General features: G+C 48.5%; 1 protein-coding gene across 1 annotated transcript; it reads right to left on the bottom strand.

Annotated features, from left to right (window-relative positions):
• Positions 1-2,214: 2,214 nt before the first annotated feature.
• PRXL2C (peroxiredoxin like 2C) lies at positions 2,215-18,856 on the bottom strand (the record flags this gene model as incomplete). Its single annotated transcript, XM_080709592.1, has 6 exons — positions 18,659-18,856; positions 18,484-18,552; positions 14,874-14,927; positions 14,300-14,405; positions 3,573-3,704; positions 2,215-2,342 (listed from the first exon to the last, which is right to left on the bottom strand). The coding sequence occupies exons 1-6, from the start codon at positions 18,845-18,847 to the stop codon at positions 2,215-2,217; spliced, it is 678 nt and encodes a 225-aa protein (XP_080565718.1). The 5' UTR covers positions 18,848-18,856.
• Between the last annotated feature and the right edge of the window lie 519 nt (positions 18,857-19,375).

The raw sequence follows: 19,375 nt of genomic DNA, 5'->3' as shown, positions 1-19,375 counted from the left end.
GCCAGGCATGGTGGCGCATGCTTGTAATCCCAGCATTCGGGAGGCTGAGACAAGAGGATCGCAATTCGCAGACAGCCTCAGCTAGTGAGGCCTTCTGCAACTCGGTGAGAACCTGTTTCAAAATAAATAATTAAAAAAAATAGGGCTGGGGGTGGAGCTCGGAGATAGAATGCCCCTGGGTTCCAACCCCAGAACCACAAAAACAAAAACAACCCGCAATATACATTTAGTTATAAGGTTTAAAAATTTAATTTTTTTTTTTTGCTGTGGGGGGGGGTCTAGAGATTGAACCCAGGAGCTACACCCCAGCTCTTTTTTTTTTATTTTAAAATGGTCTCACCAAGTTGCTAAGGGTCTCAGTTGCTGAGGCTGGCTTTGATTCTGTGATCTTCCTGTCTTAGCTTCCCAAGTACTGGGATTACAGGCATGTGCCATCATTCCTAGCTAAATTTAAACAATTCTTAAAATTCCCTTCTCAAAAGCACACTGACCATTATATATTTTTTAATGTGGTACTGGGGATCGAACCCAGAGCGGCACACAGGCTAGGCAAACACTCTACCCTGGAGCCCTGACCATATTAAATATCTAAAACAGGGGACAGGGTATAAAGTTCACTGACGAGTGCCCGTCTAACATGCATGAGGCCCGGGCTCAAGCCTCAGCACTACATTAAACAAAACAAAGCAAAGCAAAACACCCCAAAACAATATATCTTTGCTCCCATCTCCCCATCAAGCAACTCTTGTGTGGTGTGTGGTGGCCCCGGTGAGGGTCCTCTGGGTGCTGGCCACAGGTGGGAGGTTTGGCTCCTACGTCCTCAGAGCAAAGCAAGGGTGTAAACATGTGGACGCAGCCCAGGGAATCTGTGCTTCGGTGGAGGGTTCATGCAGGCGCTTATTTGTCCTATAATGTTTAAAGACTTCTTCTGGATGGGCGTGGTGGGCACGCTTGTAATCCCCATGCTTGGATCGCGCTGGTTCGGAGCCAGCCGTGCTGGCTTAAGAGACTCTGTTTCCAAATAAAAAAATATAAAATAGGCCTGGGAGTGTAGCCCGGAGGTAGAAGGGCTTCCAGGAACCCCAGTACCACAAAAATAAAATAAAATAAAATAAAGACTTCTTCTGCCCCCCGAAATCAATCATGCTCATTAATAATAGTTGAGCCGGGCGTGGTGGCGCACGCTTGTAATCCCAGAATTTGGGAGGCTGAGACAGGAGGATCGTGGTTTGAAGCCAGCCTCAGCTACTTCTTAGTGAGGCCCTTTGCAACTCAGTGAGACCCTGTTTTGAAATAAAGAATAAAAAATAGGGCTGGGGAGTCGCTCGGATGTTGAATGCCCCTGGGTTCCATCCCTGGTACTGCAAAAAAAGATTAGTTAGAAAATACAAAAAGGCTTGGAAAAAAAACCCAAACACTGTCATCTCATGACACAGACAAACCTACTGGCACTATTCTGGCATGTTTATCTCCTATCTTTTTCTAAGCATATAAAAATGTAAACATATACTTACAATAAGTGGTTATACTGCTTAAAGAATTTGACATCCCGCTTTCTCCATTGAATACAATGGGCTTGGGTTGCCTGCGTTCCCTTCTCTTTACCTATTCTTCCCTTCACTTTGTATATCTTGTCATTTTTTTGTGTGTGGTATCAGAGATGGAACGCAGGGTCATTTTACCTCCAAGCTATGCCCCCAGCCCTATTTTTTAGTCTTTATATTTTTTGAAAGAGGGTCTCACTGAGTTGCGAAGGGCCTCGCTTAGTAGCTGAGGCTGTCCATGAACGGCGATCCTCTGGTCTTCGCCTCCCGAATGCTGGGATTCCAAGTGTGCATATCTACGCCTGGTCTAATTGCCATTTTTAAAATTAAATGGCTATATCATAATGTAAAAAATTCCTTAGCAATGGTATTTATAATTTTAAAGTTTTATTTTGTGTGTGTGTGCATGTATATATATATATATATATATATATATATGTTTGTTTTGCATAAAGCTGTGAAGGCCGTAATATTTAGAATATGCATCACATTTTTGACAACCGGTGCCTCTCAGCACGCAATCCAACTGGCATGTGGCGTCTGTCTGTGTTCATAACCCCGCACAGACTGGGAGAAGCCAGCAAGTTAGACACTGCACAAAAATACGGCATCTTGGCATGTAAGGTCGCAGTCCCAGGGGCTCATCTGAAGCGACAGGTTCTGTCGCAAGTCACACGTGCATAACTGAAGGCCTGCTGGTGAAGTTCACACGCTCAACTCCCACAAGCTGCAAAACCGAGTTTATGGGTTTGTGATCCAACCTATTCCTATCGCAGTGTATAAAATGGATGTTGTTACCTAGAAGACAGTAAGAATAAGAGGCTGAGGTTTGCATATTAAATATTGTTCATTAGATTTACTGCTTACTAAAATCAAGAAAGCTTTTCAACTTTTAATTGGTCCAAAGGGAAAAATTAATTAGCTGGAGTACATTATATTCCCTACATAAAGCCATAATAATTTTTAATTACAGCAATAAAGCATGGCAAGGATTATGGTTATCTAAGAGTGATACTTCATGTTTTACGAGATCCAAGGGGAAATATTCTTAAGTTATAATCTTCTATTAGGCTTTATTAAATATAATTAAATAAAATGTCCTTTCAAACAGGCAGAGCAAGTACTAACACAGATATCAGCTGGAAAATCACATCTGTTTCTTTAATATATGTAATAATGGATCACTTAAAAAAATGTGCTCCCAAATGCTGTTTTTTTCCCCCCCCAGTACTAGGAATTGAACCCAGGGGCATTCTACCTCCTATGCAACATTTTTTACTTTTTGTTTTTGAGACAGTGTCTCACTAAGTTGCGGAGGGCCTAAGGCTGGTTGTGAACCTGTGATCCTCCTGTCTTAGCCTCCCAAGTACTGGAATTACAAGCATGGGCCACCACACCTGCTGTGTTATAACCCAAAAGAGGTTAAAAAAAAAAAAAAAAAAAAAAGCCCGGTGTGGTGCTGCTCACTTAAAATCAGTACCTGGAAGGCTGACACAGGAGGATCATCAGATCATCAGGTTTGTGGCCAGCCTCCGCAACTTAGTGAGACCGTGTTTCCAAATAAAAATACAACAGGGCTGGGTATGGTGGTGTATGCCTGTAATCCCAGTACTCGGGTGGCTGAGACAGGAGGATTGTGGGTTCGAGGCCAGCCTCAGCAATTTAGCAAGACCTTCAGCAACTCACTAAGACTGCTTCAAAATAAAAAATAAAATCAGGGCTAGGGTTCGATTCCCAGTACCCTCCTCCCCCAAAAAAGAGCGTAACGGTCATATACAATCCGCATAATCATGGTGCCTTCCCTTTCCCCATCACTGCAGATGTGACTCGGGCGTGGAAGGAGGGGCACAGATCAAACAGCACTAAAGATAAGCTTGTAACAACAGAGCCGCCTCCTGGGAGAGGCCGGCATCCTGACTGCCGGCCAAGATGCCCGCTTTCAAGTGGTGTCTGTTTTGCAGAGAGCGGGCGTCTGTGGGCTTGTCAAAGCTGTGCGCGGAGCAGGCTGGCGTGGGCTGCGCTGCTTACCTGGACCTAAGATGAGGGTCCCACCTTGCTGGGCTGGGTCTCCCTGGAAGTCAAAGAGAGGCCCAGTCACTGCCCGCCAGAGGCTCTGAAGGCTGCCCGAGAGGAGGCTGGACTTGACGTGGGGGCTCTGCCCTGCAATATTGAGAAGGCCTTCGTTATCTTGAGCACTGCGAGGACCAAGTCAGTGCTCCGCCCAGGTGCGCTCCTGGGTCTCATCGTGCGTCCCCGTCTCCTCCTCAACTCTCCTTCCTTCACAGAGGCTTCCGTCCTTCCACTCCTGACATTTCAGCCCACACAGTCTCCTGTTCTGCTCGGTTCAGGGCGTCGCCACCCATGCCAGGAGTTCACCACGTTGGGACCAAGAAGAATGGCTCCAGAGAGTGCCAGATGCCCCCGGCAGGGGGAGTTGGGAGCTACTGCTTGGAAGGAGGAAGTGAGGACAGGCCTACAAATGCCAGCTGCGCCGGCGTGTGGCTCACGCTTCCGATCCCTGTCCTGGGAGGCTGAGACAGGAGGACCGCAGGTTCCAGGACAGCCTTAGCAACTTGGCAAGACCTTGTTTCAGAATGAAAAATAAAACCGGGCTGGAGAGGTAGCTCAGAGATAGAACGTCCCTGCTTCAGTCCTCAGAACCCAAATCAAAAGCAAAATAAAATATGATGAAGAGTCAGCTACTGGGCTGCGGTGGGCTCTGTGGTGGAGCACTGGCCTGGCGTGCCTAAGACCCTGGGTTCCATCCTCAGCACAGAAATAAATAAATAAAATTAAAATAAAAAATAAAAAAGGAAAAGAAGAAGAAAACTGTCAGCCAGGCCTTCTCAGAGGAGCAGCGCTTCCAGGCTTCTTCACTGTCATCTCCCGGCAGGCGCTGCTCTCTTTTCCAAGATTCACCTGGCCTGGACTGTTGCATGCTGGCCAAGGCCCGTCTGGTCCTCCTGGCCCAGTGAAGTATTTTCTAGGCTCCTGGCAGTGGTGTGCCGCACGTGAGTGAGAGGACTGTGATCAGGCCACGATCCCCAAGGCCCCCGAGCCATTCTTCCTCTTTTTTTTTTTCCCCCCCTGTGTTGCTGGGGATGGAACCCAGGGGCATTCTATCTCCGAGCTACACCATGATCCCCAGCTTTTTAATTCTTTATTTTGAAACAGGGTCTCACTGAGCTGCAGAGGGCCTCACTAAGTAGCTGAGGGAGTCCTCGAACTGTGATCCTCCCGTCTCAGCCTCCGGAATGCTGGGATTACAGGTGCGCGCCACCACGCCGGGCTCTCCGTTCTCCCTCTTCTGGCTGCATTCCTGGACGGCTTGGATTGCAAATGCAACGTCAGAAGATGCAGGGCCCGGGTAGATGCTGATACTGGGAAGAATGGCACCCGAGTAGATGAGCCCTTCTTGAAACTTAGAAAGCACCACCTCCGCCAGGGAAATCAGCCGCCTCTCCATTTCCCTGCCTGTCACTTCCCTACTTTTGGGGGTACTGAGGACTGAGCAGAGAGGCATTGTACCCCGAGCTACACCCCGGCCCTTTTGAGTTTATACTCTGAAACAAGGACTTGTTAAGTTGCTGAAGGTCTAAGTTGCTGAGGCCGGCCTCAAACCTGTAATCCTCCTGTGTAAGCCTCCCCAGTACTGGAATCACAGGCTTGCCCAGCCCAGCTCTCCCGTCCCCACCGCTGACCTTCATCCCCACTCCCTCTGAGCAGAGACCCAGTCTCCTTGCTACTCTTGTGACCACGTTTCCTCTTACGTCTGCCCTTCAGCTCTTTTACCTTGATGAATAGGAAAGACAAACTCAAACTCAGCGTCTCCTGTTTTGCTTTCCCAACACTGACTGCTTCCGACAGCAGTGCGGAGGCTTCTGTCCACACGCAAGGCAAGCAGTCAGTACTGCAGTGACACCAGCTAGGTGGCGTCGAGTTCAACTCAAAGCGGACGCTCTCCCGGAGGTGGCGGCAGATCCCTCAGGCCTGGAGCCCAGGTGTTACCCGTGCTTGTGACTCACTGGCTGGACACCAGGGCCCCTCGAGCCCCCCTCGGGGTTGGTTACCACGCCCAAGCGGCTCCAGCGCGGGGAAGCACGTCCTGACACTTACTGTTTAATGACAAAGGATGCTACAGAGGACAAAGGTGAGGAGATGCACAGGGAAGGGTGCAGAGCCTCCGCGCCTTCCGGGTCTGCCCCCCTGGAGTGGCCGCCACGTGTTCTGCTACCTGGAAGCCTCCAGGGCCTGGCTTTTTTTTTTTTTTTTTTTTTTTGGCAGTACTGGGTAAGGGATCCAGGGGCATTCTACCTCCAAGCTACACCCTCAGCCCTATTTTTTATTTTTTTATGTTTTTGGTGGTACTTGGGGGTAGAACCCAGAGGCTTTCTACCTCCGGGATATACTTCCAGACCTATTTTATACTTTATTTGGAAACAGGGTCTCAGTAAGCTGAGAGCCCCACTAAGTAGCTGAGGGTGGTTTCAAACCCGTGCGATCCTCCTGTCTCAGCCTCCCAAGCGCGGGGATTACAAGCGTGCGCCACCACGCCCGGCTTCTATTTTTTATTCCCCTCCCTCCCTTCCTTCCTTCCTTCCTTCCTTCCTTCCTTCCTTCCTTCCTTCTTTCCTTCCTTCCTTCGGTGGTACTGGGGTTCCTGGGAACCCTTCTACCTCCGGGCTACACTACCAGACCTATTTTATATTTTTATTTGGAAACAGGGTCTCTTAAGCCAGCGCGGCTGGCTTCGAACCTGCGCGATCCTCCTGTCTCCGCCTCCCAAGTGCGGGGATTACAAGCGTGCGCCACCACGCCCAGCCTTATTTTTTATTTTGAAACAGGGTCTCACTGAGTTGCCAAGGGCCTCACTAAGTAGCTGAGGCTGACTTCGAACCTGCGCGATCCTTCTATCCCAGCCTCCCGAATGCTGGGAAGCGTGTGCCACCGCGCCCGGCGCCATTTGAGTTTTTTATGGAGACTGCCTTGCATAAACTCAACTGACGTGTGCACGGCCGTGGAGAAGTGTGACTGGATAAAAGGGGTCAGATCTAACGCTGACAGATGAGGGGGAAACACCGCCAGGCTGCCTGTCCACACTCTTCCCACCTCTGTGCAGCCCTTCCCCGCGGGGTGTGGGGCAGGATCCTTCTGAAATGAGGGTCTGTGGTCTACCGCCTAGTAAGGGAGGCCAGAGAATGTCTGCATGGCCAGCTCCAACACAGAAAGGTGGGAAAGGGTATAGTTTTGGGTTCTAGGATGTGCCTTGGCGAGGGAGGATAAGCCAGCAGCTCTGGTGGAGAAAAACACGCATGGATGTGTGTCACATACCACGCAGCCCTCGCCTGCCTGGCTTCCTGACTCCTTTCCTTCTATCCAACTCTCCCATTTCTATGGTTACGTAATGACATTTATCTTACCATAAAACAAACAGCATCACTAACTCAGACTGAATTCACTGTGTTATATCTAAGTGCTCAAAAATCCAGATATCTCATGTCTACAGAGAGATTAATTAACCCATTAAGTCTCATTGTAGCCGGGCATGGTGGCGAACGCTTGTAATCCCAGCATTTGGAGGCTGAGACAGGAGGATCACGCAGGTTCAAAGTCAGCCTCAGCTATTTAGTGAGGCCCTTTGCAATTCAGTGAGACACTGTTTTAAAATAAAGAATAAAAAATAGGGCTGGGGGTGTAGCTCAGAAGTAGAAGGCCCATGGGTTCCATCCCCAGTACTGCAAAAAAAAAAAAAAAAAAAAAAAAAAAGTCTCAAGATTTTCATTCTTGGAATATTTCAGTGAAATTGACATGGGTGCATTAAAATAGGCTAGAAGTCATAATCTAGAGCCTGTTTGTCCTTTATTTACATTTTCATATATAATGAAAAATACACACATGTATGTGCTCTAATCATTCACCTATTCCTCACCTATTATTTAATGATTATTAATTATTGAATTAATAACACTATATTATTAATAAATAATTCACCAATTTTTTTAGAACCTATCTTTTTTTGTGTGTGGTACTGGGACAGAACCCAGGGGCTTTTCTATCTCCAGGCTATACTTCCAGACCTATTTTATATTTTATTTGGAAACAGAGTCTCACTAAGTTGCTGAGAGCCTAAGTAGCTGAGGCTGGCTTCAAACCTGTGTGATCCTCTTGTCTCAGCCTCCCAAGTGCTGGGATTACAAGCATGCACCACCATGCCTGGCTTAGAACCTATCGTCTAAAAACATAATTATTTCAAAGTGACCCTAAGTGGTATATCTGTTGCTCAATTTAAACTTTTATAGCTTTTCCATGTCTGGGAATATAGAAAATGGGTTAATATTTCAAATATTTTAGAAATTAAATCAAAGGAAAAGCCAAAGCCTGGAACTGAGTGGTCCTCGCTGTCAAGAACGATCTAGTTTTGCCAGTGTGAGTTTAGCCCTTGAGAGTGAAGCTCCTGCACTTCAGACTTGCACGCATCTTTTCTTTTTCTTTTTTGATACTGGGAATTGAACCCAAGGGCATTCTACCTCCAGGCTGCCCCCAGACCTCCTTTCTATTTTTTCTTTGGAAACAGGGCCCCTTGAAGCTGAGGCTGGCATGAGAACTGCGGACGCTCCAGTCTCAGCCTCCCGAGTGCTGAGATTGCAGGCGCGCCACTGTGCCCAGCTCATGCTTTGTCTTTATGGAAATGGGCACTGCTAATTTTAGGTGTAAAATACATTATTAGTGCCTTAACTTAAACAAAAGGCTATTCAGAGGATGATTTTGTTATTTATGCTCTATGCTTCACAGAAGGAACCTTTCAAAGAGTATTTTAGCCAGGTGGGGTGGTGCATACCCATAATCCCAGCACTTGGGAGGCTGAGACAGGAGGGTTACAGGTTCAACAGCCTTAGCAACAGAGTGAAGCTGCCATCCACTTGGCAAGATACTCTTTCAAAATAAAAAATAAGAGCCGGGCGTGGTGGCGCACGCTTGTAATCCCAGCATTTGGGAGCTGAGACTGGAGGATCATGGTTCGCAGAGAGCATCAGCTACTTAGTGAGGCCCTCTGCAGCTCATGAGACCCGGTTTCAAAATAAAGAATTAAAAGTTGGGCAGGGGCTGTAGCTTGGAGGTCGAATGCCCCTGGGTTCCATCCCCAGACCCGCAAAACAAACAAACAAACAAACAAACAAACAAACAAACAAACAAACAAAATAAAAAATAAAGCCGGGCGTGGTGGCGCACGCTTGTAATCCCTGTGCTTGGGAGGCGGAGACAGGAGGATCACGCAGGTTTGAAGCCAGGCGCGCTGGCTTAAGAGATTCTGTTAAAAAAAAAAAAAAAAAAAAAATATATATATATATATATATATATATATATGTCTGGAGTCGGGTGTGGTGGCGCACGCTTGTAATCCCCGTGCTTGGGAGGCAGAGACAGGAGGATCACGCAGGTTCGAAGCCAGCCGTGCGCACTGGCTTAGGAGACCCTGTTTCCAAGTAAAAATGTAAAAATAGGTCTGGGAGTGTAGCCTGGAGGTAGAAGGGCTTCCAGGAACCCCAGTACCACCAAAATAATAATAATAATAATAATAATAATAATAATAAATAGGTCTGGGAGTGTAGCCGGAAGTAGAAGGGCTTCCAGGAACCCCAATACCACCAAACAAACAAACAAACAAACAAATAAATAAATAAAATAAAAAATAAATATAGGGCTAGGGTGGAGCTCAGAGGTAGAACGCCCCTGGGCTTAAGCCCCAGCAACACACACACATATGTACACACACACACACACACACACACACACACACACACACAGAGTATTTATGAGAATCTAATAGGATATTTTAACACTATCAAGTAAAAACTGTAATATATAATCATACAGCTATTATACATAGTATATTTTATTTTTATTTATTTTGTATACTAGGGATTAAGCCAGGGAATTCTACCACTGAGCATATCCCCAGCCCTTTTCATTTTTATTTTGAGACAGGGTCTTGCTAAGTTACCATGTGCTGGCCCCAAACTTGTGATTCTTCTAACTTGGGCCTCCCAAGGACTGAGATGACAGGCAGGTGCCCCTGTGCCTGCTTAGTGTGTTTTCTACTTATATCTACTTTATATTTATATGGCATATAATAGTTCATCTATTTAGAGGCAAATCTAATATATTTATATAAGTTCTATAGCTGTGCTACATATATTACAGATAGCTATTGACATGCAAAGAGTTAAGGAGCTGAGCGTGCCCTCACAATCAGAAGCACATTTTGGTCTGGAAGCCACCTGTTCTCTTCGCAGTTCCGTATCTGTACTGCAGCAGTGAGTGAGGTGTCACTTAAGTGACACACTCACGGTTTAACTAAAGGGCTCAGGGGTAAACAGACCTGACAGTGCCGAGGCTGTTACAGCAGGTGGAAGCAGCGTGCCGAAATGTCAGGTCAAACTCATCTTCATTCCAATCGTCACTGCTTCTAATAGAGTTTAAGCTGCTTTGTCGAAGAATGCTAACAAGCTGGGCGTGAGGGCACGCTTGTAATTTCAGTACTTGGGAGGCTGAGCCAGGAGGAGCGCAGGTTTGGGAACAGTCTCAGCAGCGACTAGTGAGACTCTCATTAACTTAGCTGCTTCCAGATAAAATTGCTTCCAAATAAAAATAAAATAAGGCAGCCGGGCGTGGTGGTGCACGCTTGTCATCCCAGCATTCGGGAGGCTGAGACAGGAGGATCGCGGTTCACAGACAGCCTCAGCTACTTAGTGAGGCCCTCTGCAACTTGGTGAGACCCTGTTTCAAAATAAAGAATAAAAGGTAGGGCAGGGAGTGTAGCTCAGAGGTCGAATGCCCCTAGGTTCCATCCCCAGACCTGCAATCAATCAATCAATCAATCAATGAATAAATAAATAAATAAGGCTGGGAGTACATCTTGGAGGTAGAATATCCCTGGGCTGAGTCCCCAGTACCACATAATAAACAAACAAATAAGTAAATAAAAATACCAACAATAGAGCTTGGCATGGTGGCACAGGGCCATAATTCCAGCCACTTGGGAGGCTGAGGCAGAAGTATTCCAAGTTCAAGGCCAGCCTGCGCAATTTAGCAAGACCATGTTTCGAAATAAAAAATAAAAAGGGCTAGGATGTAGCTCAGTGGTAGAGTGCCCCTGGGTTCCATCTCCAGGACGGCAACAAAAAGAAACAAACACCACCCAGGAACAGGATCGCAGCTGCCCTGCCTCCTGTCCCCCTCCTCTCCACCTCCACCTCCACCTCAGGCCTCTGCAATCCTTCCTAGCCAACTACTTGACCTTGCCGGAGCATCACTGGCTCTGGACTGGCTCTTCTGCTTCCTCCGGGTGACTGTCTCCCTTCAGGACCCCTCCCCTGCCTTCAGGATAAATCCTCGGTCCTTGGCTTCCAGGATGGGCGCCAGGTGCCTCAGCCCTAAGGGCCTGCTGGCGCACACGGTCCCCAGTCACTCTCTCAGATTCCAGCCAGGGGCAGGGTCGTGCACTTCTCCAAAAAGGTCACATTCTTTCATGCCCTTGTACACTTGCACATGCTAGTGTGTCTGGGGCACCCGCCCTGCCCTCACTTGGCCGGCTAACTCCTCAGCTCCTTGGGAAGTGTCCAGGCCCTCCCCTCCCTCCCCTCCCACTTCCCATCCAGGCCTTCCTCGGGGGAGTTCCTCTTCCAGGAGCCCTTACGCAGCACTGAACTCCCCCCCGAGGCCCTGCGTGGCTTTCATCCTTGTCTTCAGGGAGTGCCCGCCAGCAGAGTGGGTGTCAGAGGTCAGAGCTCAGAAATGGTATTTGCTGAGAATGATCTGAGTCTGAGCTCCCTCACTCTGCCTTTGAGAAACCAGGGTCTTCATACTTAAAGCACAAACCGCTTGACTCAAATTGAATAAGCCCCATTAAGCACAAGGAATTGTAAGAGCGGGAGCGTGGACGATATAAAGATGAAGACGCATCAGCCTCCTGAGCTAAGTGCAGCGTGCCTGGCCGCCTCATGTGTAGTGGAGTGCGGGGCGCAGAGCTGCTCAGGGCACGGAGGGGGATATGCCTCGGCCGCTACTATGAGCCTCTTGGGTTCAAAGTAGGATTTCTTCAATTAAAGAGTCCTAAGCCACGGTGCTGTGGTATGACAATATGTGAACTTACTATCCCCCCCCTCCAGCAGTGAAGACTGAACCCAGGGGTGTTTCACTTCTGGGCTGTTCCCCTATATCTTTTTATTCTTTTTGTTTTCTTTTTTCTTTGTGGTACTAGGTGTGGAATCCAGGGGCTTTCTACCTCCGGGCTATACTCCCAGACCCATTTTATACTTTATTTGGAAACAGGGTCTCACTAAGTTGCTGAGAGCCTCACTAAGTAGCTGAGGCTGGCTTCGAACCCGTGCGATCCTCCTGTCTCAGCCTCCCAAGCGCGGGGATTACAAGCGTGCGCCACCACTCCTGGCTCAGTTATTTTGTTTTCAAATACAGCCCTGCTACATTGCTAAGGGTCTCACTAAGTTGCTGAGCTGTCCTTGAACCTGTGATCCTTCTCTCTCAGCCTTCCAAGTACCGGATTCCAGGCATGTGCCACTGTGTCTGGCTGTACTGTTTTTCCTAATTAGAAAAGCACAATACACTGGTATAAAATGCAAAAGCCAATTTTTTCACTTCATTCTTAGAGTAAACACTACTATATCTTTTAAAATCTTTTTTTTTTTTTTTTTTTTTTTTTTTTTGCAGTACTGGGGATAGAACCCAGGGGCATTCTATCTCCAAGCTATACTCCCGGTCCTATTTTTTAGCCTTTTAATATTTATTTATTTATTTATTTATTTATTTATTTATTTGCAGTACCAGGGATGGAACCCAGGGGCATTTGACCTCTGAGATATACCCTGTCCTATTTTTTATTCTTTATTTTGAAATAGGGTCTCACTAAGTTGCAGAGGGCCTCACTAAGTAGCTGAGGCTGGCTGCGAACTATGACCTCCGTCCCTGCCTCCCAAGTGCTGGGATACAAGCATGCCCACCACGGCCAGCCGAAATCTTTTTCATCTATCACACACACAAACATTTATACTTTATAGACCTTTATGTTTATGGAAATACTTTTTGTTTTCACAAAAACGGAATCATATGCCAGGTGTGGTGCATGCTTGTAATCCTTAGTACTTGGGAGGCTGAGACAGGAGGATCACAGGTTCATGGCCGACTCCAGCAACCTTGTGAGGCCCACTGCAACTTAGGGAGACCTTGTAAAATAGGGCTTGGAGTATAACTTAGAGGTAGAATGTCCCTGGATTCAATCCTCAGTACTACAAAAAACCAAACAACAACAAAAACTACTTTTTTTGTTTTGTGGGTCTGGGGATGGAACCCAGGGGCATTCGACCTCCAAGCTACACCCCCAGCCCTAATTTTTATTCTTTATTTTGAAACGGGGTCTCATTAAATTATGGAGGGCCTCACTAAGTAGCTGAGGCTTTCTTTGAACCACGATCCTCCAGTCTCAGCCTCCCAAATGCTGGGATTACAAGCGTGCACCGCCATACCCAGCTCTTTTTTTGTTTTATTGTTTTTATTTTTTTGGTGTGGTACTGGGAAAGGAACCCGGGCCATTCTACCTCCAAGCTACACCTTCAGCCCTATTTTATTTATTTTTATTTTTAAATATTTTTTGTGGTACTTGGGATTGAACCCAGGTGCATTTTACCCCCAAGCTACACCCCAGGCCTATTTTTTATTCTTTATTTTGAAACAGTGCGACGGACCAGCTCGGCCGGAGCACTGGAACCGTTGGGACGGATTTCTTGAAAGGTGGGCAAGGATTCGGCTTAGTTCTGCAGCGGCTTTTTCTGCAGAACTAAGCCGAATCCTTGCCCACCTTTCAAGAACCCTGTCTCCAGCGTCCCAGTGCTCCGGCCGAGCTGGTCCATCGCAAAACAGGGTCTCATTAAGTTACAGAGGACCTTACTAAGTAGCTGAGGCTAGCCACGAACCTTCAATCTTCCTGTCTCAGTCTCCCAAGTACTGGGATTACAAGTGCTTGTCACCACACCTGGTCCTATTTTATTTTTAAACAGCGTCTCACTAAGTTGTGGAAGGCCTCACTATGTTGCTGAGGCTGGCCAGGAACCTACAATCCTTCTGTCTCAGCCTCCTAAGTGCTAGAATTACAAGCATGTGCCACCACGCCCGGCTCTTTCTTTTCCTTTCAATAGTACTTTGCCAATAGCCTTCCACGCCCTTTCCTACGGTTTGGAAGTATCCCTTAAAGCCCCCGGGCTACAGGCTTGCCAGTGGCACTATTGGAAGGTGGTGGAGGCTGGGGAAAAGAGAGGCTGTTTGATGTGTGTCCCTGAGGGGAATATTGGGACCCTGGTCTTTTCTTCTCCTTGCTTTCTGGCTGCCCGGAGGTAGAGAACTCCCCACCATCTACTCTGCCAAGCTGTTCTGCCTCACCACAGGTTCAAAAGCAATGGAGCCAGCTGACCATGGACTGAAACCTCTAAAACTGTGAGCTCCCTGAGATTTCCCTCCACGGAAGTTGATTGTCTCAGGTATTTTGCCACAGCGACAGAAAGCTGACTAACATATCATTACACTCAGAAAACGAATCTTTTGGACTGTGGTGTATCTGGACCATTTATTAGAATCATAAAAAGCAACCTGACTTATGAATTTATCATTTGATTTCCTATGCATATATGAGCAAATATGGAAATACATCACTGGTTTATTTTATTTGAGACATGTTATTTTCTTACCTGAGAAAGCAATTTCTTCACCTCTCTTCATTCCCAATCTTTTATAAATTTCTCTCTCAGGATCAACATAGATTTCATGGGAATACCCAGTCAGTTTGCAGAAAGGCTGAAGGGAGAATATTTGAAATTTGTATAAAAACAAATGAGAAAAGAGTAAAGATAATCTATCTTTAGCAAATTTAGCCTGCTTTTTTTGTTTTTCTTTTTGAGATGGAACCTTGCAATGTTGCCCTGCTGGCCTCAAACTGATGATCCTCCTTTTTTTTTTTTTTTTTTTGTGGTACTGGGGTTCCTGGAATCCCTGCTACCTCCGGGCTACACTCCCAGACACCTATTTTTTATATTTTTATTTGGAAACAGGGTCTTTTAAGCCAGCATGGCTGGCTTTGAACCTGCGCGATCCTCCTGTCTCCGCCTCCCAAGCGCGGGGATTACAAGCGCGCGCCACCACGCCCGGCCCGATCCTCCTTTTCTGCCTCAGCCTCCCTCGTAGCTGGGATTACAGGTGTGTGCCGCAGCACTTATATCGGAAACAGAGTTCACCTGTGCATTCCCTAACGCGGTAGATATTTACCTCAATATGATGGTGGGACGACTGTCCAATCACTATAAGGGTAACATCTGCTTCCTTGAAGAGAAGAAAAGAGACATGTTGCCATTATCAAAAGTTTATGTTTTATACAGCTTCCCTAATTCTTTTGTTTCATTCTAATGCCACCTATAGGCGTCCAGGAGAACGGAACCAACAGTAAAATTGTGCGAGTCAAAGCAAAGAAACTTAACCTAAAAGTTCAGTTAATCAGATGACGATTGGCCAGTGCTGGGAGGAAGCTTCAAAATGAGCTAATGTACCGGTGTTGGGAAAGATGTTCAATTTTCAAAATATAGCTTTGGTAGTAAAACAAGCCAGGAGCTTCAAGGAAAGGGCTGCAGATCTCTAGGCGCCAAAAAGTAATTAGCAAGAGAATAGAAGAAGCCCAAGAGCCTAGGGTCTTTTTACATTTCTAAGAGAGAATTGCAAGGATGTGGGGGAATCCCAGATTCCGGATAAGCAATTTAACACATTTTGCTGTGGGAGACAGAGCAGGTCTGTCAAAAGATCTGTCCCCCCACTGACAAGTCGGGTCCCTCCCCCCTTCCCCACAGGAGGCGGAACCCTGGAGAAGGAGGAGACTCTGCTAGGCAGGCAGGCAGGAGGGCAGTACCCTGAGGCAGGCAGCGCTCCCACACGTAGTCCCACCCCCAAGATGTATACCTTAAAAATAGAGGCTTTTTCCCTCTAGCCTCGGATGGGCCGGCTGGTCTTCAGGACTGTCCATCCCCCATCCCCAAGAGGACCGTATTAAAACTGGTACCGCGCTTCCTTGTCTCTCTAGTGCCTTTACTTCCCGTGCACAAACCTAACACCCACCTCTGCCCTGGATCTAGGGCATTTAGTTGGGTCAGAAGAAAGATTATAAAATACTCTGTATCCAGGAATTGTCGGTGACCTTGTTCAGGCCACCCCCCATACAATTCCGAGATTGTATAGGGCTGTAGCTGTCCTCTGCATTTCTGTCTTTTTAATAATAAACTCATTTAAGTCTTCAGCAAGAGTTTGGACTAGTGTTTATTGATCCTGGTCTAGAACAAGGACCCACAGTTATGGGAATAGTTTCCAGGAGCCTAACAGAGGTCCCCGGGATCTGTTCCCCAAACCACAACAGTTCAAACCCTAACAATGATGATGACGATAATGATGACGATGATGATGAATTCTGGTACTGGGATTAAACCCAGTGGTATTCTACCTCTGAGTTACACCCCTAGCCTTTTAATTTTATTTATTTATTTATTTATTTATTTATTTAATTTTGCTGGCCTGGGGATGGAACCCAGGGGCATTTGACCTCTGAGTTACACCCCCTGCCCTATTTTTTATTCTTTATCTTGAAACAGGGTCTCACTAAGCTGTGGAGGGCCTCACTAAGTAGCTGAGGCTGTCTGCGAACCACGATCCTCCGGTCTCAGCTTCCTGAATGCTGGGATTACAAGCGTGTGCCACCACGCCTGGCTTACTTTTATTTATTTTTGAAACAAGGTCTCACTAAGTTGTTGAGGCTGCCTTTGAAGCCACGATCCTCCAGTCTTAGCCTCCTAAGTACCGGAATTATAGATGTGTGTCACCATGCCCAGCTTCAGATGATTATTTTGCTAAGTAAGAATTCCAAGCATTAAACAGAATACCTAAAACTATAAAACTACAAGAAAATATAGGAGAAAAGCTCCATGACATTGGTTTTCTTGGCTATGATTACCAACACACAAGCAATAAGTCAAACAATATCGTATCAAATTACAAAAGCTTCTGTAAAACAAAGGGAATAATTAAGAGTGAAGAGACAGCCCAGGGATGGGGAGACACTGTCTGCAAACTGTAATCTGTTAAGAGGCTAAAATCTAAAAACATAAGGAGCTCAACTCAACACAAGAACGCAAATGATCCAAGTAAAAACATGGACAAAGGCAGGCTGGGGATGGAGCTCAGTAATAAAGCAGCCCTGGTTCAATACCCAGTACTACAAAAAAAAAAAAATGTAAAACAAAATATAAGGGGGGTGGAATGCCCTCCTAACCTGGGAGATGCTCTTAGTTCCACCCCCAGCACTAGGAGGAAAAAAAAAAAAAAAAAAAAGGCCATGCAGCAAAACAGTCAAAAAAGCTTTCAAAATGATCTACTTGCCAGGTGTGGTGGTGCGTGTCTGTAACCCTGATGTTTCTGGAGGCTGTGGGAGGAGGACCACAAGATCCAGGCCAGCATGGGCAATTTAGCAAGACCCTGTCTCAAAACTACTAGATAGGGCGGGAATGTAGACCACTAGTAGAGTGCCCCTGGGTTTAATCCTCAGTACTGCAAAGAAAGAAAGAAAGAAAGAAAGAAAGAAAGAAAGAAAGAAAGAAAGAAAGAAAGAGAAAGAAAGGATTCTAAATAATTTGCTATACTTCCCCCAAAGGTATACAGAAGAAAACAAGTCCAGTATAGTGGCGCACGCCCGATCCCTGTCTGTACTTGGGAGGCTGAAACAGAAGGGTCAGAGAAGCCAGGCGTGGTGGCGCACGCTTGTAATCCCAGCACTTGAGAGGCTGAGACAGGAGGATTGCTCAGCTACTTAGTGAGGCCCTCTGCAACTCAGTGCGACCCTGTTTCAAAATAAAGAATAAAAAATAGGGCTGAGGGTGTCACTCAGAGGTAGAATGCTCCTGGGTTCCATCCCCAGTACTGAAAAAAAAAGAAGGGTCAGAGGTTTGAAGACAGCCTCAGCAAGTAGTGAGACTCTCATCAACCTAGTGAGACCCTGTTTCCAAATAAGAAATAAAATCGGGCTGGGGGTGTAGCTTGGAGGTAGAATACCTCTGGGTTCAACCTCCAGTACCACAGAAAGAAAGAAAGAAAGAAAGAAAGAAAGAAAGAAAGAAAGAAAGAAAGAAAGAAAACCTCCCTCCCATGTAAGTTTTACTTATAAGACTATTTTTCTGATCCCAAAGTAGGTTTGCTAAAAACAGGTGTTTTTACAAAGACTGCTCAAAACTCTCACCTAAAAAGCTCATCTGGTGCCAAACCTATTCAAATCTGAACAAAACACGCGGGGAGATGGCACTTGCAGCCCATTGACAAATACGTATAGGCACTTAAGTATCGTAACGTCCCTGTACTGGACGGCCATTTAGGGTGACACACAGTTACGGGAAGAAGTGCCCATTCCCGGCGCTGTCTTTGAGCACCGCTATTAGCCTGTGTGTGTCCTGCTGGAGGCTGGACCTGAGGCGGCAGCCTCGGGATACGCCCCCGGCCCGGCTTTGGTTTGTGTTTTGAAACAGGGTCTCACTAAGCTGCAGAGGGCCGCGACCTCCCCCCACAGCAAGTACTGACTTTCTGCGCTTCATCTTTCAGCACGTGAAAACAGGCACCCGGCCAGGTGACAGTGACTATCACCAGCGGGTTACGGGCTGGTAGCAAGGACTTAATGAGGGCAGAAATCCAGCCTGCCGTCCTTGTTCTGGAGGGGTCCAGATGTGTGCGGGAGGGGCGTGAGCTGGGAAGCCCCTGCGGGGCGGGCCACGGCCCCCAGGCCTGCCCCCCGCACCCCGAGTGACAGGTGGCACTCCGGCCGTCCCGAGCGCCGCCGCGCACTCGGGAGACTTACTTGCAGGAAGCTCTTGGGGATCTTTGCCAGATCTTCCACGTATTCCTTGCAGATGTAACACAGGAAATGCTGAAACCCAACAGGGCGGACGGTCAGCGCGCGGGGGCCCTCGGCCGGCCGGCCCCCCCCCCGGGAAGCGCCGCCGCCCGCCGCCCGCCGCCCGCCGCCCGCTCACCCGCACGAAGAGCACCACGGCCCGGCGCTCCCGGAACAGCGCGCCGAAGGGCAGCCGCCGCCCCGCCGCGTCCAGCACGGGCAGATCGGCCACCGCGGCCGCCAGGGGCTGCCCGCGCTCGGGGCCGCTCGGCGCCAGGCTCGGGGGCCCCGCGGCGCCGCTGACCTGCCGCGTGACCGGCGCGGCCATCGCCGCCCGAGCGCCGGGCTGGAGCTTCCCGGCGGGACCGACCGGGCGTCGGACCGAGGGGCGTGCGGGGCGGGGCCACATCCGGGGGCGGGGCCACAGCCGGGGCGGGGCCTGGCCTGGTGGGGCAGGGAAGGGCGCGCGGGGCGGGGCCACAGCCGGGGGCGGGGCCTGGCCTGGTAGGCAGGGCGCGCGGGGCGGGGCCACAGCCGGGGGCGGGGCCTGGCCTGGTAGGCAGGGCGCGCGGGGCGGGGCCACAGCCGGGGGCGGGGCCTGGCCTGGTAGAAAGGGCGCGCGGGGCGGGGCCACATCCGGGGGCGGGGCCTGGCCTGGTAGGGCAGGGAAGGGCGCGCGGGGCGGGGCCACAGCCGGGGGCGGGGCCTGGCCTGGTGGGGCAGGGAAGGGCGCGCGGGGCGGGGCCACAGCCGGGGGCGGGGCCTGGCCTGGTAGGAAGGGCGCGCGGGGCGGGGCCACATCCGGGGGCGGGGCCTAGCCTGGTAGGACGGGCGCGCGGGGCGGGGCCACAGCCGG

This window comes from Muscardinus avellanarius, assembly GCF_963383645.1.
Source record: "Muscardinus avellanarius genome assembly, chromosome: 13".
Taxonomy (NCBI): domain Eukaryota; kingdom Metazoa; phylum Chordata; class Mammalia; order Rodentia; family Gliridae; genus Muscardinus; species Muscardinus avellanarius.
The sequence above is the reverse complement of the archived record's forward strand: the minus strand, read 5'-3'. Positions and strand labels throughout refer to the sequence as shown.